The sequence below is a fragment of the Capricornis sumatraensis genome, chromosome 1 (assembly GCF_032405125.1).
Source record: "Capricornis sumatraensis isolate serow.1 chromosome 1, serow.2, whole genome shotgun sequence".
Lineage (NCBI taxonomy): Eukaryota > Metazoa > Chordata > Mammalia > Artiodactyla > Bovidae > Capricornis > Capricornis sumatraensis.
The window spans coordinates 13675724-13701221 of NC_091069.1; the positions used below are offsets into that span (position 1 = coordinate 13675724).

Sequence of the window (25498 nt, forward strand, 5' to 3'; positions counted from 1 at the left end):
CCTCAGTCTCTCCGTCGGCGGTTCTGAGTTTCTGTGTGTCTGTCGGTCTGTGTGTGTATCTCTGGGTCGCCGCCTCGCTGTGTGTGTCTCGCTCTCCCTTGGCGGGGAGGGGATTGGTCACGCATGACTCATCTTGAACCGAGCGGGGCTCCAGCGGCAGGGCGGCCGCCGCCGCAGCTGGAAGGGGAGGAGGACCAGGAGGAGGGAGAGGAGGAGGAGGAGGGGGCGGGGGCCTCTCCAAGTTTGTCGGGACCTTCTTCCGAGGCAGCGGCGGCGGCAGCCAGGGAGGCCGGGGCTGCGCGCGGGCCGGGGGCGGGGGCTGGGGCCGGGGCCGGGGCGGCGGGGCCGGCGCCTCCGCTCCCCTCCTGCTCGTGGTTCAGCCTTTGCTCGCACTGCGGCCGTGGCCCCTCTCGGCACGGCTCTCCGAGCCGCGCGCCCGCCGAGCCCGCCGCTCCCCGGCCCATGTACTGGAAGCATGAGAACGCCGCCCCGGCGCTGCCCGAGGGCTGCCGGCTGCCGGCCGAGGGCGGCCCCGCCGCCGACCAGGTGAGCGAGCGAGCGAGTGGGTGAGCCGCCCGGGCCGGGGTCGGATGGGGCCGGGACCCAGCCGGGCCGGGCCGGGCGACGGGCGGCCGCGGGGAGGAGGGGTGCGGGGGTGCGCCTGGGAGTGTGTGTCTGTGAGTGTGTGAGCGCGCGCGAGCACGAGGAGGGGGGGTCGCGGAAAACGGGAACACATTATGCAAATGTTGGAGGAATTTCTCAAAAAGCGATTTAGCAAAGACACAGGCGAATCAAGAGGAGGCGAGGCGGGTATTGTCCGTCTGAATAGGCGCTGATAGCGCCGATGCGCCTGGGGTTGTGCCGGCGCAACGCTGAGAATCGCGGCGCGGGGCCGGTCCCGGGAGCTCCGAGGGGCTGGAGGGTGCTCTTTCCTCTTCTTGGACGCCTCCCTTTTCTCTTTTGGGCCCCGTTTCGTCCCCGATCTCGCCCCCGTTTTGCTCTGGGTTTCCCTCGGACTGGCCCTCGGAAAGCGCCTGAATCCGCGTCAGCATCGCCGCATCAATTTGGCCGCGCGCGCGGGGCGGACGGGCTGATGCTCCCAGCGCTCAGGGTTTTATTTTCCTCAAGCGCCCCTCTCCAATCTCTTTTTCATTTTCTTTCTTTCTCTCTTTTCTCCTTTTTGCATTTTGCGCCGAGAGGAGGAGAAGGGAGCGAGGAAGGGGGGTGGGTGGAGGGAGAAAAAATTCGATTTTTAATTACTACCATTAAAAAATCAAATTTGCAATTCTTTGGGCGGCCTGATGGATCTCACTGATTGACAGTTGGAATTGACACTCTGGCTACCTCTTATCTTGGGCATTCACGACAATTTCTAATTGCAGGTAGTTTGTGTGTGTGCGCGTGTTTTTTTTCCCCCTCAGAGGCTTGGATTGCAAGGGAACTAAGCGATTACTTCAAGAGCCACGGGTTAAGTGCAGGGAGAGGGGGAGAGAGAGGGAAAAAATCCAATCCAAATTCAAATTGCTTCATTAGAGAGACACCGCTTTTGTGGGGAAGGGCTTTAAATGCCCACTACAAAGTTAGGACTCATTGTTCCGCGCCGGTTTATATAACAGGCGCGGGGAGGCGCTGGGCTCAGGCTGCGCGGAGCCAGTGCTGCAGCCGCCGCCGCTTGCGTTCCCTCCCCCCTCCCCCAGGTGATGGCCCAGCCAGGGTCCGGCTGCAAAGCGACCACCCGCTGCCTTGAAGGGACCGCGCCACCCGCCATGGTGAGTTCGTTCGGCCCTGCCTTCGGTCCCCGGTGCCCTGGCGGCCGGGCCCTGGGGAGCTGACACGGCTTTCGGGCCCCGAACAGCTGTCCCGTGCGCTGGGAGACTGCCGCAGGGCGCCGTCCCTCTCTGAGCCTCGGTTTTCTGGCCAGGAAGGCGAGCTTTGACCGCTCCTGGCACCTAGGACGCGCGTGCTAAAAGTTGGAGCCGTCCTTTCCTCTCCAGTAGGCCCTTCCATCCTGTCCTGTAGCCCGTGGCTTGTCGTTTGGGGGGGATTTCGTTGTCGGTTGGTTCGCGGAGGCCGGGTCTGTCTCCGAGGCAGCAGCAGCGCTGGGCACCCGACTCGGCCCGCAGCTCAGAGTGCGGCTTCTCCCTCTCCCCCACGGCAGGCTCAGTCGGACGCTGAGGCCCTGGCCGGCGCTCTGGACAAGGACGAGGGCCGGGCCTCTCCCTGTACGCCCAGCACGCCTTCCGTCTGCTCACCTCCCTCTGCCGCCTCCTCCGTGCCGTCCGCCGGCAAGAACATATGCTCCAGCTGTGGCCTGGAGATCCTGGACCGCTATCTGCTCAAGGTGAGACAGGGGCAGGTTGTTGCGTGTGTGTTGGCGGGGTGTGGGTTGTGACCCCGAGGACTGCAGGGGGAGCCACGCCGGCGCCGGGTCCCCTCAATTCGAATCTTTGCTCAGCCTCGGCCAGACTCCGCGGCTTCAGGCAGATCTTTGCGTCTCTCAGCGCCCGCGGGTTCCCGTCTGAAAAATGGGCAGTTGATTTCTACTTCCCTGAGCTTCCATGTTACAGAAGAAAAGTGGGGGAAGTCACATGTTTCTTCAGAGCTCCGTCGCCTGTGTCTGCAAAGGGGGCAGGGGAGGCTGGAGCCGGGCGCGCGCAGAGGTCCGCGCTCAGCCGCCCCCCTATCTCCGCCCCCTCCCCAGGTCAACAACCTCATCTGGCACGTGCGCTGCCTCGAGTGCTCCGTGTGTCGCACGTCGCTGAGGCAGCAGAACAGCTGCTACATCAAGAACAAGGAAATCTTCTGCAAGATGGACTACTTCAGGTAGGCTGCGGCCGCAGGGCCAGCAGTGTCGCCGGGGGCGCTCAGAGGCCGTTTGTCAGCTCCGCTCGGTCTCTGGCTCCGGAGGCCCCCGCGTCCCTAATGCCCCGGCGCGGCGCAGCGCGAGGGCCCAGCCCACCGGCTCTCAGAGCCAAGCACCAGGAGCTCCAGGCCGCTCGTCTGTGCCGGCGGGGGTTCGGGCCGGTGATCCGCCTCCGGTTGCTGAGGCCCACTCGGCTTTGGTCGCGTCTCTGGCTCCCTCTCGGTTCCTGCCTGAACCTCAGGCTCCCGTTCCGACTCCCAGCGCGTCGGTCGAGCTCCGAGGCCCCCGGCCCTGGGTTGTAACCCTCCTCCCACTCCAGCAAAGCCGGCGTCTCTACCCGGCAGGACCCTGAGCTGGGCTCTAGACTCTTGTCCCGGCTCTGGTCCTGGCTCTTACCTCGGCCGAGTTCGAGGCTGGATTCAGGTCTGGTTCGGCCTGAAGCACTAGCCTCGCATGGGTCTCGGATCCGAACCCATATTCAAGCTCTCGATCTAACCCCCGACCTCGGTCTCCGGCTCCGCCTCAACTAAGACCCCGGCATCGCTCGAGTGTAGGATTTCGTGTCTGGGATCCTGCTTGCGCCCCGGGTGCCGATTCCAGTCCCAGCTCCGTTGCCGTTTCGTCCCCGGCTTCAGCCTCTCCGGGGTCTAGGCTCTGACTTTAGGCTGCCGGGACAGGAAGGGGGAGTGGGGCGCCGCAGCCAGGGCCCCCGAGTAGGATCACCCTGGGTTGCACCCTCCGCCCCACGGTGCAGCGGCAGCTCTCCACAGCAGCCTAGCTGGTCCTCCCGCCGCATCTCCGCCGCTTGCGCGCGCCTGGCTCCTCACCACGCGGCTCGGCCCTGCCCGGGTCATGGGGTCGAGGTCGCGGTGAGGTCAGAAAAGCAGCGAGTGCCTGCCCGATCCCTAGGGGAAGTGTGAAGCAGGCCTGAACTCGGGCCTATGGAGTCCAGAGAGAGTGGAGTGGAATTGGTTCCTGGGCAGGACGCCTGTTCCCAAGAGCTTTGTTAGGAAGTGGAGAAAGCTACTCCCCTACAACCAGCAGCCCCCATCCCACCGACGCCGACATCCTTCCCATCCCTGCCCCTAGAGAGGTCACCGATGCAGCCTTTCTGGGAATACCCCAGCCCCAGAAAGATCCTCTAAGTCAGGGGATGCTTGTAAGGCAATACCGCTTTCCCTATCCCCTCGCTTTGAGTCTCTGGGAACTTGGAAAGAGAGGACCTTGAATCTAGGGGTAGGCTTGTAGTATTTGGGGCTGGGGTGCTCTAAGGACACCTTAGGAAGCCTGGCTGGAGAAAGAGACTCTTCTCCATCGGTGCATGGGTGTGAGTGGAAGTGCAGCTACGGTGTGCACGGGCAAGGGTGGCTCTACCAGGTGGCCTGGGACTCCAAGTGCGAGGATGCACAAGTGTCTGCCTGTCCGGATCTGTGCTGTGGCCTGGGTGAATGTGTCAACTGAGCAGGGCGAGGGGCGTGTGGATAGCGTGGGTATTCCTTAACAGCAAGCATTTGTCTGTCAGTTCATGTGTGAATGGAGAGTGTGTGTCTCTGTGAATGCTGGGACCGTGTGTGTGTGTGTGTGTGTGTGTGTGTGTGTTGTGCAAGTTGGTCAGGACAAGCTTCCTTCTGGACTGGGGTCTCAAGGTGAGAGACTGAAATCCCATCATTCCCCACCCGCCATACACCCCTCCTCTGAGGGGCATTTCTGCTTATGGCCTTAATCCAGGCACTGAGGGCCCAAGGGTGTGAAGTGACTGTGGATTTGTGGGTATGGGCTGCAGCCTGTGTGTATGTGAGGGCAGGACTGTCATTGTGTGGTGTGTAACCAGAGTGTGACCTCTCCCCTCCACTGTCCTTACTCTTCACTGGCCAGGGCAGGAAGCAGAGGTTAGGGTCCCTGCTCTAGGCCTGACTCCAGTTGGTAAAGAAACAAGCCAGCTGCCCTTTCAGGGCTCCTTGTGTTCATCAGTGGGCCAGGACAGCCTGGGGAACCCAGCTGGCCTCTTTCTTCCGAGTAAGGCAGGCCTGGCCCCCTCTCCTGGTTCTCCTGGTGGCAGCAGACCCGCCGCCCTGTGAGCCACTTGCCCACATGTCTGTGCTGCTTCTCCAGCCCCAGCTCATGCCCAAAGCTGGACCAAGCCTCCTTGGTTGATGTGCTTTCCTAGATCTTCAAGGATTGGTCAAAACTCAGATTCTGACCCTACTGTTCAAAGCCTCCATTGCCTTCCTTTCCACGGCAGTGGGATGAAGAATGAGATATCCAGCTATCATGGACACCAGACTCCATGAGGCCAACCCTGAATCACTGTGTGACCTCGGGCAAATCACTGCATCTCTCTGCCCTTAGTATTCTCCTACCAGGGTATCTCTCTGAGCTGCCAAGAAGGCCAGTGAAGGGAGGAAGGCTCAGCAGAGGCTCGCTAAAGGGTAGGTGCTATGCGTGTCACCATTGGCAGGGTGGCAGGGGCATTCCGCCTTGGTGGCATTTCCTCAGACAGCTTGGGGAGCAAGAATGGGGCTGGGCCATTTCTGGGCTGCAGGTTCTGAGCACTAATCCTTTTCTAGTGACAATAGCCCCCAAAGCAAAACTAAAACAGATTTTTGGTTAAAAAAAAAATAGAGCGAATAAAGGCTCACATTCCCTGGGATGAGAGAATTGTGGCTTTTCTGATCGTTTCTCCCCCAGCCAGGTCTCCCTGCAGGCATAACTCATCCCTGGCAGCCCCACCTGTAACAAAAATAATGGAACCCACAAAAAGGGAGAGAAAAAAGCAGGCGGAGCACCAGGCAGGGACTATTGTCTGCTCTGAGTGGCAGCGGGGGCTCTGGGTGGCTGCTGGAAGTGAGCTCTTCCTGGAGAGAGTATGGTAGCCTGGAAGGCAGAGCTCCCTCTCTAGATTGGGGCTCAGGGAAGGGCCTAGCACTCAGATTCTCTGGCCCTCTGCTTCCTGAAACCCAAGATCAAGGGTCTGATGGGAAATGGGCTGGAGCACTCACCCCAAAGAGAGGCCAAGATTTCTGAACAGGATGCAGGGAGGGAGGAAGTGGCCAAGACCCCACTGGTAGCTTCTGAGGTCCTCTGACCTTATTCCCCAGGGAAGGGCTTCCTCTTGGTTCTATCTGCTATCTTGCCCTTCCCTGACACTGGTCTGCAGACTCCTCTTCTATCTTCTTTGGCAGAGCTGGTAGCACTGGGGGCTCAGGAAGCTAGATGTTAGGAAAGCACTCCAAGCTCACCAGGGCAGGAGGCAGGTGGCTGTGCCTGGGTGGGGTAGAGTCTGGAGAGCCATTGCTGCTCCTGGCTTTGTTGGAAGGAATTGGCTTTCCACTGGCTGTGTGCCCTCTCTGAGTTCACTAGACCTCTCTGCCTCAGTTTCTCCAACTCACCATCCAAACAGGGACCTCACCACCCCTTGTGGCTTCAGTCAGATTCCCACCTCCCCTCACTCCCTGAGTCCTAGCAGAAAAAAAATTTTTTTCCACCAGGGAAATGTGTGATGCTTTTAACTTCTTCACTTTTTGGGTTAAGACCATTTTGCTTTCTATTTGCTTCCAAGAAGTTGGGTGGGGGGAGTCCTGTGAGGGAGGGTGGGAAGATAGCGTTCCTTTCTGGGGGATTCATTTCTCAACAATCAAAACCCCAGACAGGGGACTTCTCTGGTGGTCCAGAGGCTAAGACTCTGTGCTTCCAATGCAGGGGACCTGGGTTAGATCCCTGGTCAGGGAGCTAGATCCCCCATGCTGCAATTAAGACCCAGTACAGTCAAATAAATAAATATTTTTTAAAAAAAATAAACCAACCAGACAGCTTCCTCCCACCCACCAACCTGTGGCTGCTGCCCCCACATGGACTGATCTGCAGTGCCCCTCTGGCCCCTCCCCTCCTAAGTGTCATACCTATTGTAGACTGGGGGAGACAGTGTCCCAAGAGAATGGAGAATGCGTCCCACCAGTGAGAGAGTGGAAGAGGACAGGACCGAAGATGCTGTCCAGAGACCTTACAAAGCGCTTCTATAAGCCGGGAACTGTGTTAACCCTTTACATCTCCTTGCTTTATCTCATTGAATCCTCCATTCCACCCTGTGAGTAGGTAATTGTCATAACCCCTACATTATAGGAGGGGAAGCTGAGGCCCTGAGTGGTGAGGTCACACAGCTAATAAGTGGCAGAACTTGGATAACCCTCACGGCTGTCTGACTTACCATCCTTATGTCTAAATATTTGGCACTCTTCTTCTGTAGCTGAGCTACCTCAGCAACCTGCTGCCTGTGCAAGGTGGGGCACATGGAATGGCAAAGACCACACCCACCCACCCCTGCTGGCCCTAAGACTCCCTACCTGGCTAGCTGGCTTCCCACAGGCAGTACCCTCTGTGCTCTGACTGACTGTCCCTGGGTGGGCCCTGGGAGTACTAGGGCAGGAGTGAACTCAGAGTCCCAGTGACTGGAGGTTCAGGTCACAAGGTCCTTAGCCCTCTTGTCTCCAGACCATGGGCGTGGGGAGTAAAGGGTTAACTACCTCTTCTTGCGTTGTCTGGGGTGGGGTTCAGAGAGTGCCCGGGGCTGGGCCTAGGAAGGAGGGCTGCCCACAATGGTTCCTGTCCCCCACTTGGCCCTAGTGACTTAGGGCAAGCCGGCTGGCTTCTCTTTCTCGTTTCCCCTTGAACCCAAGCTCTGACCACACACTCCAGCGGGGGAATCCCAGCCCCTCCCCCGGACCCCGAGAGTCCCCGGGGAGGCTCAGAGCTGGGAAGCGGCCCCCCACCGCGGCTGAGAGCAGCCCAGCGGCCGCCAGCTGTTGGGGGACAGATGTTGGGGGAGCTGAGAGAGGCGTTCGGGGAGGGGCTTGGGCTGGGACCTCCAAGGAGTGGGGCGCTTTAACCTCTTAAATGCTGGATCTGTTGTTTTCGGCTTCTTTTCCTGTGGGTTTGCAAAGCAGGGAAGAAGCAGAAGGCATAGAGCCACCACCCCCGCCCCCCACCTCCCGCGCAACTTGTTTGCCTCATAGAATCTCTTCTCTAGGGCCCTCAAGTGAGCGTCCCGAACGCAAAACAAGCGAGCACTGGTTTTGAGTGTCAACGCCTTGTCTCACTAGTTTCTTAACATTGGCCCTCCCACTCTGAGCTCCGGTTTCCAGGAAAGGAGTAGCTTAGCAATGAGGACAGGAGTCGTAGTGAAACTCCGATGGGCTCTTTCGTTGAGGCTCATTCACGCAACAAATCCTACTCGGTATCCAGGAGAGACAGGCGGAGAGAGCTAGCTTGATTCCGTCCCTGGCGCACAGCTCCCTCCTCAAAGCCACGAGTACCCAGATGTCTGCGTTCCCGGCTTCAGCGGAGAGAGGGCAAGGCGGTGCGCGGCGCCCACTCCACTCCTTGCAGCAGCTGCCAGGCTGTGCTTCCTACCTCCGACACCTCTCCATTCCCAAAGCGTCTCTGTGCTTTGCGCCTTTACCCGGTGGCGCGCGCGGGACCCAGGGAGGGGCGCGCACAAGGCAGGGGGGAGGCGGGCAGTGGCCGCGCCCCCTAATCCCTTTGGCGCTCCCTTCGCAGCTCTCGAACACCCGTTTCTTGAAGTTTCGTTGTCTCTGCCGCCGATTTCGCTGCTTCCGGAATTAGGCGGCTCGGGCCTCGCTGCCCGCCTGGGAAAGGAGTCTGTCAGTTTGTCAGAGCCTGGATCCGTAAGCCTCCTGGTGCCCCTTGTTTATATCACCTTCCCCGAGTGGGGGACACGCTTCAGGAGCCGCCCGAAACGCATCCCAAACTGCAAAATGACCCCCACCCCCATCCGAGGATCTAAACGCGAGGATGGTTTCATTGACTGGGCGGAGACACGACGCGCGCAGGGAGATCCTAGAGCTGGGCACAGCTCCCGGCATTTGGGGTGATACGAGATGGGAAATAAAGTTGCTGAAAGGTCACCTGCGGTTCCCGCCTCAGAACAAGGGGATGGGGCTCTGCGAGCGGCCAATGGAGGCGCAGAACGCGCCCGGCGTCGTGGATTCGTGGAGCGGGAAGATCAGGGATGCGCGAGGAGTCTTGGATGCGTCCTGGCGGAAAACGATGAATCCCGCACAGCCAAGCGCCAGGATCCAGGAATTTAAACTCCGGTTCTGCGCACCGATCCTGGAACACGGAAACCGCTGGCTGGAGACGCAATAGCTCTCGCCTGCATCTCGGGCCGGGACCTTCCTCTACCGTCTCTTTCAGGCTCTCTCTACCCGAGCCTGCGGAGGCCTCAGGCCCTGCGCGAGGGAGTTTCCTGGACCCAAGGATCGGAGTGGGGATGCGACGCAGTCAAACCAGGCCCCTTTTCTGTTCATACCACGGGTTTCAACTCTACGTATCTCCAGTCCCGCTGCTTCCGCAGGTTCTAGGGGATTTTTTGCAAAGTCGAAAGGGACCTCAACCCATGTTCCACTGTAAGGCTCGGACACTCTGTGTCGTCTTGGACAAGTCACTTGTCCACCTTGAACGTCCGATCCTACGTGTGCAAATTGGGTGTCAGAGTCCCCACTTCACATGGCTGCGGCGAGGGGGAGGCAAGGAAAAAGTTGCGGCCCAGAACCCTGGAGCGCAGCGAGGGTTCTGCACCCGGCTGGCCCTTCCTTCTTCTTCCTTTCAGAGGCCAGGAAGTTCTCCCAGTCTGGAGCCGGGCAGCGGAATTCGGAATCGGCCCCTCGATGGGAGCAGACTAAAATGGGCAAAACGATTTCCTCTCTTCTTTACTTAAGGGTTGGAAACGGAGACCGCGGGCTGTGCTGGGGAAGCCGAATTTCCGGGGTGGGGAACCACTTCTGTCTGTTTGAGAGACGGTTGACTCGGCCAAGGCGCGCAGAGCGGCCTGAGCGAACCCCGCGGCCGCCGACGGGGTCCCCTAGAGCCCCTTTTCCGAGAGAGCGGCGTGGCACTGGAGGGACGCCTGTAGTCGGTGCTGGCCAAGGCCTCCGCTCCTGTACTCAGTTCAACCCGAGACCGTTTATTCAACCGGCAGTTGTTTGTGTTTGCCAAGGCAGGCGAGGCTGTAACCAGAGCGCATTTGCTAGGCTGGTTCCCGCGCGCTCCCAAGGCGCTTCCAGTGCTCTTTTGGGTGGAAATGTGCCTCTGGGGACACAGAGGGAAATCTTCTAGATCCTTTCCCAGGAATGCTGGGGTGGAAGGGAGAGCCAAGAAACCCGACTTTTACAAGTCAATGTGTTCAGTGCTGAGAAGGTGGTCCTGGGAGCCGTGGAACTAGGAGTGGGAGGTCCGCGGCGGTGGGAAGAGGAAACAGTTTGTGCGAAAGCCTGGGGAGTGGGGAGTGCTTCAGAGGGGCCATAAGACCTGGGACCACCTTCCGTCGTGGCTGACTCAGGCTCATGCTTGGGTGTGGGGTGAGGGATCTTGAGGAAGGTTAGGGAGGAGATGAGCCAAGAGAGGATGTGGTCTGTTGAGCTCTGTCAACTACAAGGATCTTGGACCAGATCCTGAGCGTAGAGTGGAGCCACCAGAGGATTTTAAGCTGGGTAGGGGACAGCAAAAAGCATCCATGCTGGAAACTCCCCTGTAGCCACTGTGTGGAGGCTGAGTTGGCCAGGGTGACACTGGAAACAGGCTTAAAGATTGGCAGTGAGGGGTGCATGATGGGAGCAAGGCTTAGGAAAGCAGCAGTGGCAATGGAGAGGAAGAGATGGGTCCCAGAGATACTTTGGAAAGGGAACCTACAGTGCCTGATGAGTTGAGGAGAAGGAGGGGTGGTTGATTTAGGTTTCTAAGCTTGAGGGGCTAGATGAGTGGGGTCATCATTCCCTGAAAAAGAGTGTGTACCAGAGGGTCGGCGCAGGGTCACTGGGTGAGTCATCATCCACTTCAAGAAAAGACTTTCCCTGGTGCTCCCGGGCCAGGCCTTGGGCTGACTTCTGGGACAGGGTAAGCAGACTCTGCTGCTTCCTAGAGGGGCTCCCAGTCCTGTGGTGGTGGAGGCAGCCACACCGGAAAGTGGGAGGGCGAAGGGGAAACGGCAGAATCGGGAAAGCTTGAGAGAGTGAGGCGTTTGATCTGGGCTTTTCTCTCTTGTTCAAACGACACAAGGGGCTCCGGAGTCTGAGACTAGCTCCTTACTGAATAGACTGCAAAGCACTAAACCAATAGCACTAACCATTGCTGTTGTCACCTAGTTCAGCTCAGGGCAAGAAAATGAGAACTCAGAGAAGCTAAACACTGTGTCCAGGGTCACAAAGCCAGTAAGTGCATACCCATCTATGCTTTCAAGAAACTCTCAAATTTCTCTACAGCTGGGTTACAGTTTATTCTTCTCAAGAGGCAGACTGGCTAGGGCTTCTCTCTTTGCAAGCTGTGTGACCTTGTGCCAATTACTCTACCTCTCTGGTCCCCATTTTCCTCATTTGCAAAATGAAGATTAATTGGGACAATCAACAAAAAACACTTAGAATCTTGCTGGGCAAGTGGTAAGTGCTCATAAATTTGCCAAATTGTTGCTATTATTATATTTCCCCTGTATTTTATTGAGCAAAGTAATGTTATATACAAATTAAGTGATCATGGTGGAATATTTGAAAAACTCAGAAAAGCACCAAGAAGAAAGTAAGAAACCACCCACCAGTTCACCTTCCAGGTGGGACTTGGCTGCAGGGGATGGTGAATCCAGACGAAGGGAAACGCACGAGTGAAGTCCTTCGGGAACCGGGTGCGGCGGAGACGCTGGGGTTTGGATGGCTGGTCTGAGCCTCACCGTCCCTTTCCTCCCCTCCCCCCCATGTCCACAGCCGATTCGGGACCAAGTGCGCTCGGTGCGGCCGACAGATCTACGCCAGCGACTGGGTCCGGCGGGCGCGCGGCAATGCCTACCACCTGGCCTGTTTCGCCTGCTTCTCGTGCAAGCGCCAGCTATCCACAGGCGAGGAGTTTGGCCTGGTCGAGGAGAAGGTGCTCTGCCGTATTCACTACGACACCATGATCGAGAACCTCAAGCGGGCCGCGGAGAACGGTACCCAACCCGCCCCTACCCCTCCCCATCCCCAGCCCTCTCTGACCCCCCATGCCACCTCAGCACCCCAGGGACTGCTCACAATTCTCTAGATCCAGGCGCCCCCCTTATCACCTGGGGGTAGCATGGGGGTGGGGCTGTGCACGGACCTTGCGCTTCTGGCTCCACCATTTGTTTGCAAGTCTGAAGTAACACTGCTGGTCCTTGCAAATTGTGTTTCCTACTCTGTAGAATGTGGCTAACGATAAGACACCTCAGAGATAGATGAGGCTGATGTTCTGAAAAGCCGAGAGGCACTCAATGGCCCTAGCCGTGACTCTCATCACCAGCAGCCTACTCCACCTTTGGATAGCTCTGGGTGGCCTGGAGGTTCATCCCCTCTCCTTTGCTGGAACCAAGCTTGGGCCAGTCGTCCAGAGATGATGTGACCCTCTCCTCCCAACTCCCACCCCAGCAGCCACAAGCCAGAGGTTTAGGGATGGGGTTTTAATTCTGGACTAGAACTTCAGTTTTGCTTCTGGCAGGTTGTGCTGACCTACAAAGTTGCCTTTTATCTCTGGGCCTCTCCCTAGTGGGAAAATGGTTATTAGTGAAAGTGAAAGTCACTCAGTTGTGTCCACCTCTTTGCGACTCCGTAGATAGTCCATGGAATTCTCCAGGCCAGAATACTGGAGTGGTTAGCCTTTCCCTTTTCCAGGGGATCTTGGACTAGGAAGACCCCTAAATCTCTTCTGACTTTGATACTGAGATTTCTGAAGACACTTAGATTCAGGGACAGGACCCAGGTCTTCCCAGGTTTGTAGGGGCTAAGTCATATAGTGTCTGCCCCATCCCCAGTGCCTCTCAGGAAGTGTGGACCACACTACCTCAGTCTCTAGTCAGAGGACTAGTCAGGAATCCCCAGAGCACTGGCCACAGCACCAGTCAGTCACTCAGTCATGTCTGACTCTGAGACTACATGGACTATAGCCCACCAAGCTTGGTTATCCAAGGAATTTTCCAGGCAAGAATACTGGAGTAGATTGCCATTTCCTACTCTAGGGGATCTTCCTGACCCAGGGGTCGAACCCACATCTCCTGCTTTGGCAGGTGTATTCCTTACCATTGTGCCACCTGGGAAGCCTTGCCCATAGCAGGGCCGTCACTTTCTCCTGCCAGGATCAGGGCTGAGTGGGTCTGAGTGGGGAACAAGTGAAGCTGGGGTGCTCTGAATTTACCTGCAAGGAAACTGGGCAGGTCAGTTGTGGAGCTGGGATGGAAGTCCAGGAGTCAGCGTTTCCCCCACACCATGAGCCATCAGTCACTCCAGGTTCCTTCCATATCTGAACCAAACAGGACCCTATAGCCACAGCCTTGCCAGTTACACTCCAGCTCTCATAGCCAGGCCTGACTTCAGAGTCCTACCATGCAGGGAACCTGAAGACTTATGACCTCAGATCTCCTTTACTGACCAGCCCTCAGTTTTGGCTACTGCTTTACTTGTAAAACTTAAACACACACATGTCCATTATAGAAAATTTAGAAAGGATGGCTAAGCAAAAAGGAGAAAATAAAGATCACTCCAAATGCCACCACCCCTCACATCTTAGTGTATGTCTTCCCAGATTTTGTTCTATGTATGTATGTTGGAGTGTTTGTTTTGTTCTTTCTTTCTTTCAGCACACTTTTTCCTAATTAAAAAATTATGAATAGTGGTGGAGTTTCTGGAGATTTTAATTTTCTTCTTTGTGCTTATCTGAATTTTCTGAGCTATTGATAAGGAGCACGTATTACCTTTGCATTCAGAAAAATGAGATATTAAAAGAAAGGAATATATTTAGTGTGATTAAAAAAGTAATGTTAAGTGGAAAGAGAATAACACATACTCCAGTTAACAAAATTAAACCTTAGAGAAGGTGATGACATGTGATTGTTGGAAAAACTTCAGAAGCTGCAGTAATTGCACTCCCTCTGCCTAAGCCTTTGGTGTATATCCTTCCAACCCTTTTGCTTCCATCCTTTTTTTTTTTTTTTTTACAAAATTAGGATCACAGTTCTGTAACCTGCCTGCTTCCCATCTCCATCAGTCTTTGGTTTCCCCAGTATGTCAAGGAGGGAGCCCAAACTGGGATGCTAGAGTCAGCCAGCTTTCAGAATACTAATTGAAAGGTCCAGAGCTGGGAATTTCTTCTCTCTGAACCTCAGTATCCTCCGCTGTAACACGAAGATGTCACCAATCCTCAGGGATGTGAGAAGTTCAGGGCACCCCCAAAGAGAAGCGTCTGGTACTGAGCAGATGCTCAGAAGGAGAAGCCTCTTCCCCAAAAACTGAGTTCAGGGGCTTAGGACCCTGGAATTCCCGCTCCCAGCAAACTCCGCTCCTGACACTTCCAGGGACCAGCTCCCCCCACCCCCGTCCTTTCCAGGCTGCCACTAGAAGAGATGGGGACGCGTGGTCAGCCACTTCTGTCGCCCCCAGGGAACGGCCTCACGCTGGAGGGGGCAGTGCCCTCCGAACAGGACAGTCAGCCCAAGCCAGCTAAGCGCGCCCGGACGTCGTTCACAGCTGAGCAATTGCAGGTACCCCGGCTGGCCGCGCGTGGCCGGGTGTGGGCGGTGCCTCGGAGTGGGCGGGGCTGATAGGGTCTCTTGACTCCTCCCCTCTGCCCGACCCGCGGGTGGCGGGGAGGGGCTGTAGCTGCCTGGGGGCGTGGCCTCCGGGCCGGAGCCTCTGATTGGGCCGGGGCCTTGGCGACCTCGGCGGTCTCGTGCCTCACCGCCCCGCGGCGCCTGGCAGGTTATGCAGGCGCAGTTCGCGCAGGACAACAACCCCGACGCGCAGACGCTGCAGAAGCTTGCGGACATGACGGGCCTCAGCCGAAGGGTCATCCAGGTGGGGCCGGTGGGCGGGGCCTTCGGGTCTGGGGCGGGGCCTGGGGCGGGCCCTCGAGCGCGTAGCAGGGCTGCGGGTCCGGGGCGGGGGGCACACGTGGCCGCCCTTCCTTAGGTGGCTACGAGGCAGTCCCGCCTGGGGTCCCGGAGCGGCGCGTCCAGCCCTTTTCCGCGAGGCTGAGGCTGCTGAGGCTGTCGTTCCAGGTGTGGTTTCAAAACTGCCGAGCGCGTCATAAAAAGCATACACCGCAGCATCCCGTGCCGCCCTCCGGGGCGCCGCCGTCCCGCCTCCCCTCCGCCCTGTCCGACGACATCCACTACTCCCCGTTCAGCAGCCCCGAGCGGGCCCGCATGGTCACCCTGCACGGCTACATCGAGAGTAAGTGACCGCGACACTCCGGTCGCCCGGCCTGTGGGAGAGCGGGTATAGACGAGCGCTCGTGGGTGGCGGAGGCGTGGGAAGTCCTTGCTGCGCCTCGTGAGCGCAGCTGAGGGTTCCTCAGTCCCTCGGACCTAGAGGTGGGGGAGAGGAGTTAAGTTCCCCAGCTCTGCGCAGTGCAGCTGGACTCTTGGGTAGAGGTAAGCCATTCAAAACGTACTCTGTCAACACCCACTGTGCCAGAGCCGAAGGACTAGGAAAAGAACAAGATGGGTAAAGTCCCTTCCCTGGAGGAGCCTGCGTTCTGGTGGGAGAGACAGGAAACAATACCAGATAGATGAGCCATACAATACCAGATAGATGAGCCGTTTGGTTTTCATCCTGGTGATTCCTGTAGTCAGGATTCTGGATGGGAGTGTGTGGAGATGTCGCTTCTCCTCCGGCTGAGACCAGAAGGATGGTAGGAATGAGTGAGACACAAGGAGAGGGGAAATAGGAGTGCAGGCAGCAGAGGAACCAAGCATAGGCAGAAAGCGCCCTGGCATGAGTGCATTTGGGTCACAGAAGAGAGCCAGGGTGACAGGAGTACCCACAGCTGAGGCCGAGGGCAGATCACCTGACTTCCTTGAACCTGTTTCCTCATCTGTACACTGGGACACTAATGATGCTGCCTCACAGGGTGGTGAGCCACTGTGTTCAGTGAGTATTTTTTTGAGTGCTTTCTGTGCCCTAAGCACTGGGAAGCCTGTGTGCTAAGTCTCGTCAGTTGTGTCCAACTCTTTGCAACCCCATGGACTGTATTCTGCCAGGCTCCTCTATCCACGGGATTCTCCAGGCAAGAATACTGGAGTGGGTTGCTATTTCCTCTTCCAGGGGATCTTCCTAACCCAGGGATCGAACCCACATGTCTTGTGTCTCCTGCATTGGCAGCCGGGTTCTCTATTCCTAGCTCCACCTGGGAAACCCCAAGCAATGGGATACAACAGACCAAAGCCTGTGCGCTCCTGAGGCTCAGGTGGCAGGATGGGGAGGAGGGAAGACAATAAACAAATAAAGGAGGAGGGGTGTGTGTCAGTGGGGACTGAGCACTGTGGACGAGGGGTGGCAGGTCGTGGCGGAGTGATCGAAGAGTGGAAATCTGGGGGAGAGACAGAGAGAGTAGCCTTGTGCGTGTCTGGAGGATGGGCATTTAGTGAGTTTGCTATTGAATGGGTGCTTATCACAGATTTTCTTTTCCTTTGAGGTTGTCTCTATTGATTGTTTCCTCAAAGCTGGGCATGACCAGAAAAATAGGTGGTGACAACATACCCACAAGCTCAAACCCTCTCTTCTCTGGGTTCAAGTAAAAGAGAAAGAGGAGGGAGGTCAGAGAGAGCACAGCTGTGTCCCGAGTCCCTGCCATGTGCCAGGCACTATCTCGACAGATGTTTCTAAGCATCACTGTTCTACTGCACAGATGAGGAAACCAATGGTCCACAGTAAGTTAGTGGGAGCCAGGATTCTTTAATGATGAAATGTGGGCTTTAGTGTCATACTGTGGGGCTTCAGAGCCCATCTCTGTCACTTACAAGCTGTGAGACATTGGGCAAATGTCTTATTATCCTGGAATACCAGTTTTCTCATCTGTAAAAATGAAGACAATAAGAACTGAATCTCTTTTAAAAAGGAGAACACCTATCTCAAAGCAGTATTGTGAGCATCAGATGAGATCATTGACTTAATGTTTTCAGTATTTAGTAAGTCTGGAAAAGTATTAGCTGCTCTTGTGATGGTAGTGGTGGCTCTGGTTTGCAGAGCTGCGAATGCAGAATCCTGCCTACTGCACCAGGCTGACAGTTGGAAGTGGCAGTGTCTGCCAGTGTCTCTTTGTTCTGTTCCATTTCTGAACCATCTGCTCAGTAGGAGGGACGCTTTTCCTCCTTTCTTTTCTAAACAATGATGTATCAAGCTGCAGAGAGCTCATTGACTCTCTAGTTCATCTGTTAAAGGTGCCAAGCACCAGGGGCTCTCTAGGTACCAGGAGTCTGGGCCACCAGCCAACGTTTGCTGTGAAGTTGGTAATGGATCTAGGTGACCCCACCGAGAGTGGGGCCATGGTCTCCAGAGCTATGTCAGGATTCTGTGCACATAGATTGTTGTCCAAGCCTAGGGACACCTAGAGAAAGGACTGAAATGCCCTTTCCTTTTCCCCTCAAGGTGAACCCAGCTTGGGGCAGGAGGCATCAAGGGTGTTTAAAGAACGTGCTGCCTCCTGTTGCATGACTGAAGGTCCCCTTAGAAATTTTCTTTGCCATTCACTGAATTCACAGGTTCCTGAGTTTCCCAGAGCCTTCAAGCTTGGGCTTCCCTTGTAGCTCAGTTGGTAAAGAATCTGCCTGCAGTGCAGGAGACCCGGATTCGATCCCTGGGTTGGGAAGATCCCCTGGAGAAGGAAATGGCAACCCACTCCAGTATCCTTGCTTGGAAAATCTCATGGACAGAGGAGCCTGGTGGGCTGCAGTCCATAGGGTCGCAAAGATTCAGGCACGACTGATCGACTAACACTTACTTCAAGCTTGGAATCTCATAAAAAAAGCTTTGGAACTAGACTCCAGAAATGCATACGTATGCACATAGTTCTCCACATAATCTCAGGCTGTTCATGGGCCCTTAGAACACCCCATATTAAGAATTCCTCCATCTTCCCCAGATGAGGGAACTGTAGCTCAAAAAGGCACAGTGACTTGCCCTGTTACGTATTAATTGCAGGTCTCTGTACAAAAGGGCTCCTTCCCCTGCAACCAAAGAGGATGAAGTTCAGAGAAGAGCGAGGCCATAGGCTTCACTGTAGTGGCAAAGAGCTGGAAGCATGAGACATTTGGGTCAGACCAGGGATGGCCTTACCCCTCACTGTTTTAAAATTGGAATAGTGTAGAGATTCATCCAGCAAAATCTTAAAGAGTACCTACTAGATGCATGTCTTATTCTAGGTCCTGGAAATCCACAAAGATCTAGAATCTAGAGACAATAAAAAATTCCTGCCCTCATTAGAGGTTGCAGTCTAGCTGGCAAAGACAGATAATGTCAAATAAACAATAAAAATATACAGTAAGGAAGATGATGGTAAGTGCTAGGAGAACAAATAAAGCTGAGAAGACAGGCAGGGAGGGTAGGGGGTAGGGTATAGGTATTGGTGTTGGGTGGCAGTTGTGAATAGGGTGGTCAGGGAGAGCATCCTAGAGAAGGTGATATATGAGTACAGAGTCCTCTAGGGGACGGGGGTAAAACCCTGGTGATACCTGGGAGATAAGGTACAACGCGCCAAGGAAGGACTCGAATGGATGGGGTACAGCCTTGAATGTAGGAATGTACAGCCTTGGATGTATCTATTCATTTCTTTTTCTCTCTTTTTAAAACTTTTAAACTGTAATATAGTTGATCGACAATGTGTTAATTTCTGCTGTACGGCAAAATGATTCTATTATGTATATATATACATATATATAGACACACATTATTTTTAAACATTCTTTCCCATTATGGTTTGTCAGAGAATGGTGAATATAGTTCCCTGTGCTATACAGTAGGCCCTTGTTTATCCATTCTGTATGTAATAGTTAGCATCTGCTAACCCCAAATTCCCACTCCATTCCTCTCCTACGTCCCTGCTTGGCAACCACAAATCTCTTCTCTATATCTGTGAGTCTGTTTCTGTTTCATAAAAGTTCATTTGTGTCGTATTTTAGATTCCACACATAAGTGGTATCATATGGTGTTTGTCTTTCTCTTTCTGACCTGACTTATTATAAGGATCTCTAGGTCTGTTCATGTTGCCGCAAATGGCATTATTTCCTTCCTTTTTATGGCTGAGTAGTATTCATCATATATAGATACCACATTTTCTTTATCCATCCATCTGTCGATGGGCATTTAGGTTGTTGACTTGGCTGTGGTGAACATAGGGGATGTACATATTCATTTATGAGTGTTTATCAGTGAGTTAGATAGTTATTATCGACTACACTTCCCAGGTGGCACAGTTGGTAAAGAATCTATCTGCTAATGCAGGAGACACAAGAGAGGCAGGTTTGATCCCTGGGTCAGGAAGATTCCCCCAGAGACGGAAATGGCAACTCCAGGATTCTTGCCTGGAAAATTCCATGGAGAGAGAAGCCTCGTGAGCTATAGTCTGTGGGGTCGCAAAGAGTGGGACACAACTGAGCATACACACAACAGTTACCACACATAGGTTCATTGCTCATAAAGACTTTCAGGGACTTCCCTGGTGGTCCAGTGGCTAGGACCCTGCGCTTCCATTGCAGAGGGCACAGGTTTGATCCCTGGTCAGGGAACTAAGATCCCAGAAGTCAAAAGACTTTCACATAGGGTATTGCAACCAACCCTACTGAAATTTTGCCCAGGGCCACCCCACTGGTAAGTGGCAGAGGTGAAAATGGCCCCAGGGCTCCAGCCAACCGAGCCCAGGGCTGGTGGGATGCTGCATGGAGACTGGGGGATGGGCTCCAAGGCATCCTCTCGTCCACAGGTCAGGTACAGTGTGGGCAGGTGCACTGCCGGCTGCCTTACACCGCGCCCCCAGTCCACCTCAAAGCCGATATGGATGGACCACTCTCCAACCGGGGGGAGAAGGTAAATGGAGCCCGGTTGGGTGGGGTGGGTCAGAAGCCCCCCCTCCCCGCTGGGATCGGGTTTCTGGCAGGATTCTCGTCGCTGAGCAGGCACCCTCTGCCCGGCACACTCAGGCCCCCCTGAGCCCCACCACACAGTCCTTTGATCTGGTGCCAGTGTGTCCGGTGTGTACGGCCAGCCCCCTGGTGGCTCTCCACCACGGCTGGCCTTCTCTTTTTCAGATTTACGGATTTAGTTATTTCACTCAAACGTTGCGGCTCTGAGAAGGGCTTATATCACACACCACCCTGCCTCCCACCACAGGTTTCTTCTCCTGCTTCCTCCTTTGTGTTCCTATCTGTTGCGAGTGAATATCCTGAACTGGTGGGGCCCAGGGACAGCAGGCCAGCCAGTGGCCCTTGGTCAACTGGTAAGGCCTCCTTTGTGGAACCCGATCTCTGGTTGTCTCAAGCAGTAGGACTGGACACCCAGAAGGGTGCTTGGACATCACCCAGTCCAGTGGCTTGAAAGCTCTGTTCTTAAGCCCGGGAACCCACTTGTTTGTTCTTTCTTGTAATGAAGAATGGAGATGAAACGAGGTCGGTGGGAAGCCACTCTGGATGAAACTGCAGAGGAAGTAGAGCCCCCACCTCCCACTCAGCTCCAGGACAGCTCGAAGTGAGCCTTGAAAGCCACTGCTCTCAGACAACCCCTTCTTTTAGAAAATGAGGCCCAGGTAGCTCAAGGTCACAGGGCTGGAATGAGAACTTGTGCCGTTACTCGTTCACAAAATCAGTTCTTCAGCCGTCATTTGCTATGTACAGGTTGTTCCCAGGAGCCCCGAGTCAGGTGCCAGGAGCACAGAGATGAAGGAAATGTAGTTCCTGCCCTCGAGGAGGCCAGCAGTTAGGACACAAGTGTGATTCAACCGCGATGCTGGGGCCAGGGGAGCTGGGGGTGGGGGCCCAGCTCAGGAGAGACACACGAAGGCTTCCTGGAGGAAGGCACGCCTGAGCCTCAGGGTTTGGCAGGGAAGGCATGAGCTGCCACGGCTCTCAGGGAACCCAGAGTGATTCAGAGCTGCTGGCACACGAGCCTGGGAGGAATAAGAGTGAGGGGTGGAGCCCTCAGGTTGCCAGGTGGAGGCGCGTGGACTGTGGGGGGTCCTGGAGGTCTCTTTTAGAAGCATCATTGTAGTGGTCCTCGGAGAGGCAGGGAGCCCCGGGAGTCAGAGGATGTGCTGGGTTTGGGGAGAAACAGGGCCAGGCCTGAATGCAGTCTTCTATGCCTCAGCATCATTTGGGCAGCTCCTAGGGAGGCAGATTCCTCAGCCTCACCTCTGGGGAGCTGGGGTGGGCCCCAGGGACCTGCGGGTGTCATACCCAGCCCCAGTGATTCTGGCAGGCAGCCAGGAGTGGGACCGCCTTTCCAGGACAGCCCCTCTTACTCCACCTCCTGATTAAGCACCTACCTATGGGGCTGGGCTGAGAGCTGGGCACCGTGGGCAAAGTAGATGATGTGGAGGTACAGCCAGCCAGTAGGACCAGTAGGATTATAAGTAAATGGTAGTACGTATGCAGTCCCAAATTCTGGAGACCCCAGTGGTGGGTGACCCCACCCCAGGAACATCCCCTTTGAGACTGTCATACTCACAGGAAGGGCTGCCTTGGGTAAACAGCTTCTTTGTTCATGGCAGGCAATTTACATATGTTGTCTGATGCCCCCGATCACCCTGTGGATATGAGGATGGCGTCCTCATGGTAAAGATAAGGCAACAGAGGCTCAGAGAGGTGACCCAACTTGTCCAGGGATGCAGCTAGCCCCTCGGATCTGAAGTCCACCTGGTTCAGTAACCATGTGCTTCTGAGCCGCCTTCACAGTCTGCACGGTGCTCTCTTTGACCTCACCCTTCACAGCCTCCCTGGGATGATGACTGTGGTTGACTCCATCTCATCCCTGCAGATATGGGCTCTGCCAGAGCAGCAGCTCACCCAGAGACATACAGCAAGTGTGGGTACAGCTGGCCTTGATCCTAGGGCTAGCTGCCCCCGGGCCTGCAGGAGAGTATTCATCTTGTCCCACCCTGCATCGGGACTCAGAGGCGAGCTGGCATGGTCCCTGTCCTCAGGGTGGCTTAGAGCAGGAGGTGCTACACCCAGGGCAGTTGAGGATAAGGGATGAACGTGAATCTTCGAGGACCCAGAAGACAGAATGGCCAGCTCTAGGGGAGAGGCAGGGGATGTGAGGAATCCCGGCCAAGACACAGAGGTTTGGAAGAACCTGGAAGGACAGCAGGGGGCTTAGTGTGGCTGGGGCCCAGGGAAGTGGAGGGGGAGCCACGAGGGGGTAACATAATGAGGGTCCTATACCTTCAAGCAAAGGGCCTGGGCATTATCTGGGGTCAGAGGGGATCTTTGGAAGGAATTAACTCTGGGCTCAGCACTTGGAGATGAGCCTTTGTCTCCTGGTTTCTCAGCTAAGCTTGTGGTTATGTCTGGTTCAGCCTGAAGGATGAGCCAGTCTAGGGGTCTGGCAGCTTTTGGCTGGGGAAGGTTTCTGGCCCCTGGGATTGGCTGCCGAGCCAGAGTTCTCTCTTGCTGGCCCAGAGCCCCAGCTTCACATCCAGCAACTCTACAGAAAAACATTTCCCCCTCCTCATGACCTTCCACCCTCTCACTGTCAGACCTTCCTGCCAGCTCCCAGGAACCTTCTCTGTCCACATTTTGCCAAACCCCTGGGGTCTGGCAGACTGTGTGTGTCCAGGCAGTGCAGAACCCTGTGGGCTTTCTTCCAAATCCCTCCGGGCCTGATCCACCCCAGCAAGGAGGAGATTCAGGGCCCCCTGGGGCAGCCCCCCCAAACCCACTCATCAAGACCAGCACTGGCCTGGCCCAGAGAACAGTGCTCTGAGCATTGGGGTAGCATCCTGTGCCTCTGCCGTGTTGTCATTGGACTGCTCATCCCTGTGAGTTTCCAGAACCAACATTTCTTCCCGGTCACAGCCCCTGATCCCACAGTTCAGAGCTTGGAAAGTTCTTAAAAATCAGAGGCTGGCCGTCATTGCTCAGATGGAGAGACAGAAGCTCATGGACAGGCAGGGTCATCCCTCTGGAGAGAGCTTCTATTAGGAAGAGCCCAAAGCCAGGTAGGCAACCCAGAGACTAGAGGAGAGCACAGTCTAAGGTGGGGGTGAGCTCCAGAGTCAGGCAGACCAAACCCCAGCTCGGCTACCTTCTCACTCTGGGACTTGGGAACACGGTTTCTCTGAGCCTCAGTTCCTTCATCCACACAATGAGGATAATAGTTCCTACCATGCGAGGTTGTTGCTGAAAGCAAATGCGATTATATATGTACGGGGCCCAGCACGATGCCCGGTACGCAGGAAGTGCTCCATGTGTGTTGGTTATTATCACCATGGCTTTCTTCCATCTCTTCCTCATGGAAACCGACCTGGGCCATTAACATTCTTGATCGAAAAATGGAACAGCCATATGGCCATGCCCACTGGATATCCCTGGCCAACTTGAAATCTCCTCCTGGCACTGGACTGTCAAAAGGCACATCCTATTGGCCAGACAGCCAATAATCCTTGACCTGAACTGTCAAGGGCTGTGGGGCTGTGTTGGCGCCAGTGTGAGGTCAGCCAGGCATCTTAGGTGGGAGACGGGGAGAGGAAGCAGTCGGTCCCTGACCACCCTCTGTATGTCAGGTACCTGGCGTGTCTCAGCCACCTGCCTCTCCAAGTGCTTGGATGCATGAAGGGCTTGGCCCATTGCCTGGTACTTGGTAAGCGGCATTGGTAACTTTCAAGGTGGCCTGGAGAGGAAGAGGCAGTGAGTCTAATGAGCAGAGCTTATTCTAGAGCCAGGCTGGGGTTGCCATGCTGGGTCCACCTCTTCTGGGCCGGGCGACCCCAGGCTCTTTGATTTTCACCTCTCAAAAAGGAGATGGTATCAGGGCACCCTGGTGGGGTTAAGGCCAGGCTCTGTGAAATTGTGCCCGTGTGCACTATACCCAGTGCCAGGGAGTGTGCCCAGGAGGTGCTAGCTGCTCCTCTTGAATCTTCCTGATTCCTCTCCATTCTGAGAGAGAGAGGGAGAGAGGTGTGCTCATCCCTGTTTGACAGATGAGGGAACAGGTTCAGAGAGGTGAAGTGAGTTGCCCAAGGTTGCACAGCAAGCAAGTGATTGAGCCAGGATTTGAACTCAGATGTGGGCCCTGGGTCCCCCTCCTTCTCCAGGCCTTTGAGGACTTCTGGGGGGCTGCCAGGCAGTGCTGACCCTGGCTCAGCCCCCTCCCATACCCTCCTGTTGCAGGTCATCCTTTTTCAGTACTGACACTGCCGGCACTTCCGCATCTATCCATGGGCGACCTGCAGCTGTCCCTTAGCCGCTGAAACTCGGAGTCTGAGCTGCTGCCAGGGATCACCCGCTCCGCATCCACCCCTCATCTGCCATCCTGCCCGCCGCCAGCTGGGCCCCTGGGCCTGGCCTTCCTGTCTCCTGCTGAGAACCAGAACCCACCAGGAGCACTGCGGAGCCCTCCTCCAGGAAAGCAGAGCTCCCTGATACTTGGAGCCAGGGTGAAAACAGCCTGCGTTTCCCATTTAGACAGGAGTCGTCCTCTTCAACTTAAGCTGATCACAATAGCAAAAGGCCGAATTGAATTGCGTGACGCCAACAGCCTTCCAATTTACAGGTTTTCTTTCCTCCCGTGTTGGCCTTTGCTACTTCCTTGGAACCATCTCCAAATTCTGAATAGTCAACAACCCCCAGTGTTATCCGCTCTGTTGCTTTTGTCTGGAAGACTCTACAGTGTTTGTGGGATGTCCCCAAAGGAAAGCTATGTTCTAATTTTATCATTTCCATCTGTCTGGTTATGTCAAGTTAATTCAGAGAGAGAAGAGACACTGACCAACCCTGAGAGGCCCAACAGGGCAAAGATGGAGGCCTGCCCAGACCAAGAGGCAGGGGCTGGGGGTGGGTGGACAAAGACCTCCATTAGTTTGGAGGCCCAGGAGAAGGCGTCGGCATGTTGGGCTGGGAGGGGCATGAGCCATTTTAAGGAGATGAAAGAGGAAGCTCGGGGTGTGTGTGCTGGGGGCCCCGCTTTCCCCCAGTTATCCAGCATATGTGTGGAGGCATGGCAGACATGGGTTTTGATCTGTGCGGTGACATTTCTGAATGTCTGGACAGGTTACACTTGGGGACGCTTCTTGGCTACTTGTTGACTCCCGATGGGTGGGGCTGCTTGGGCCACATCTTTTTTTTGGCGGGGGGCGGGGGGGTATCTCCTGAAGGGACTGGGGAATGGAGCCCAGGGAAAGGGCAGTCAGAGCATTCATTCTGGACCCATTTCTGCATAGAAAGAGGGTCCTGATGCTGAGTGAGTGTGCCAAGCCCAGGGTTCTAGCTGGCACTTCTGGGCTTCTCCAACAACCCTCCCCAGAGCCAGCCCCACCTACTCCTGAGAATGCGGGCCAGACAGCTGTGCTCACACCCTCCCTGTCCTGCTGCTCTCCCCCCACCCCCACAAAACAAAAGGGCTCGTGCTGCACAAGACCATGATTTACGTTTTCAGGGGATGCCCATTTGTCCCAAGGTTATCCTGTAATTTTAGAATTACTTTGTGTCCTGATGCATTTCCCACTAGAGGCTGCTAGTAAGCATGTTTCAGCCCAAGTCATCCTTCCTGCTTTGGTTCATCTGGTATGTTGCTTTGGGAAGGAGACTCTAGGACAGGGAAAGCAAGTTCATGGTACACAGGTACCTGCTGTCCCTGGTTTCACCCG

General features: G+C 55.5%; 1 protein-coding gene and 1 non-coding gene across 4 annotated transcripts; both read left to right on the top strand.

The window, feature by feature from the left end:
- The first annotated feature begins 462 nt into the window (after window positions 1-462).
- Window positions 463-24408, top strand: LHX6 (LIM homeobox 6). 3 transcript variants are annotated; one of them, XM_068974334.1, is made up of 10 exons: window positions 463-546; window positions 1698-1769; window positions 2159-2341; window positions 2702-2823; window positions 11629-11849; window positions 14308-14408; window positions 14626-14721; window positions 14925-15099; window positions 19625-19728; window positions 24024-24128. In XM_068974334.1, the coding sequence occupies exons 1-10, from the start codon at window positions 463-465 to the stop codon at window positions 24042-24044; spliced, it is 1179 nt and encodes a 392-aa protein (XP_068830435.1). In that variant the 3' UTR covers window positions 24045-24128. The 3 variants fall into 3 exon arrangements, with proteins under 3 accessions (XP_068830435.1, XP_068830437.1, XP_068830439.1); XM_068974336.1 differs by lacking the exon at window positions 19625-19728 and having other exon boundaries at window positions 24024-24408; XM_068974338.1 differs by lacking the exons at window positions 463-546; window positions 19625-19728 and adding an exon at window positions 845-895 and having other exon boundaries at window positions 24024-24408.
- TRNAG-UCC (transfer RNA glycine (anticodon UCC)) lies at window positions 19358-19430 on the top strand. The gene has a single exon. It is a non-coding gene; the product is annotated as a tRNA-Gly (tRNA).
- Window positions 24409-25498: the final 1090 nt, after the last annotated feature.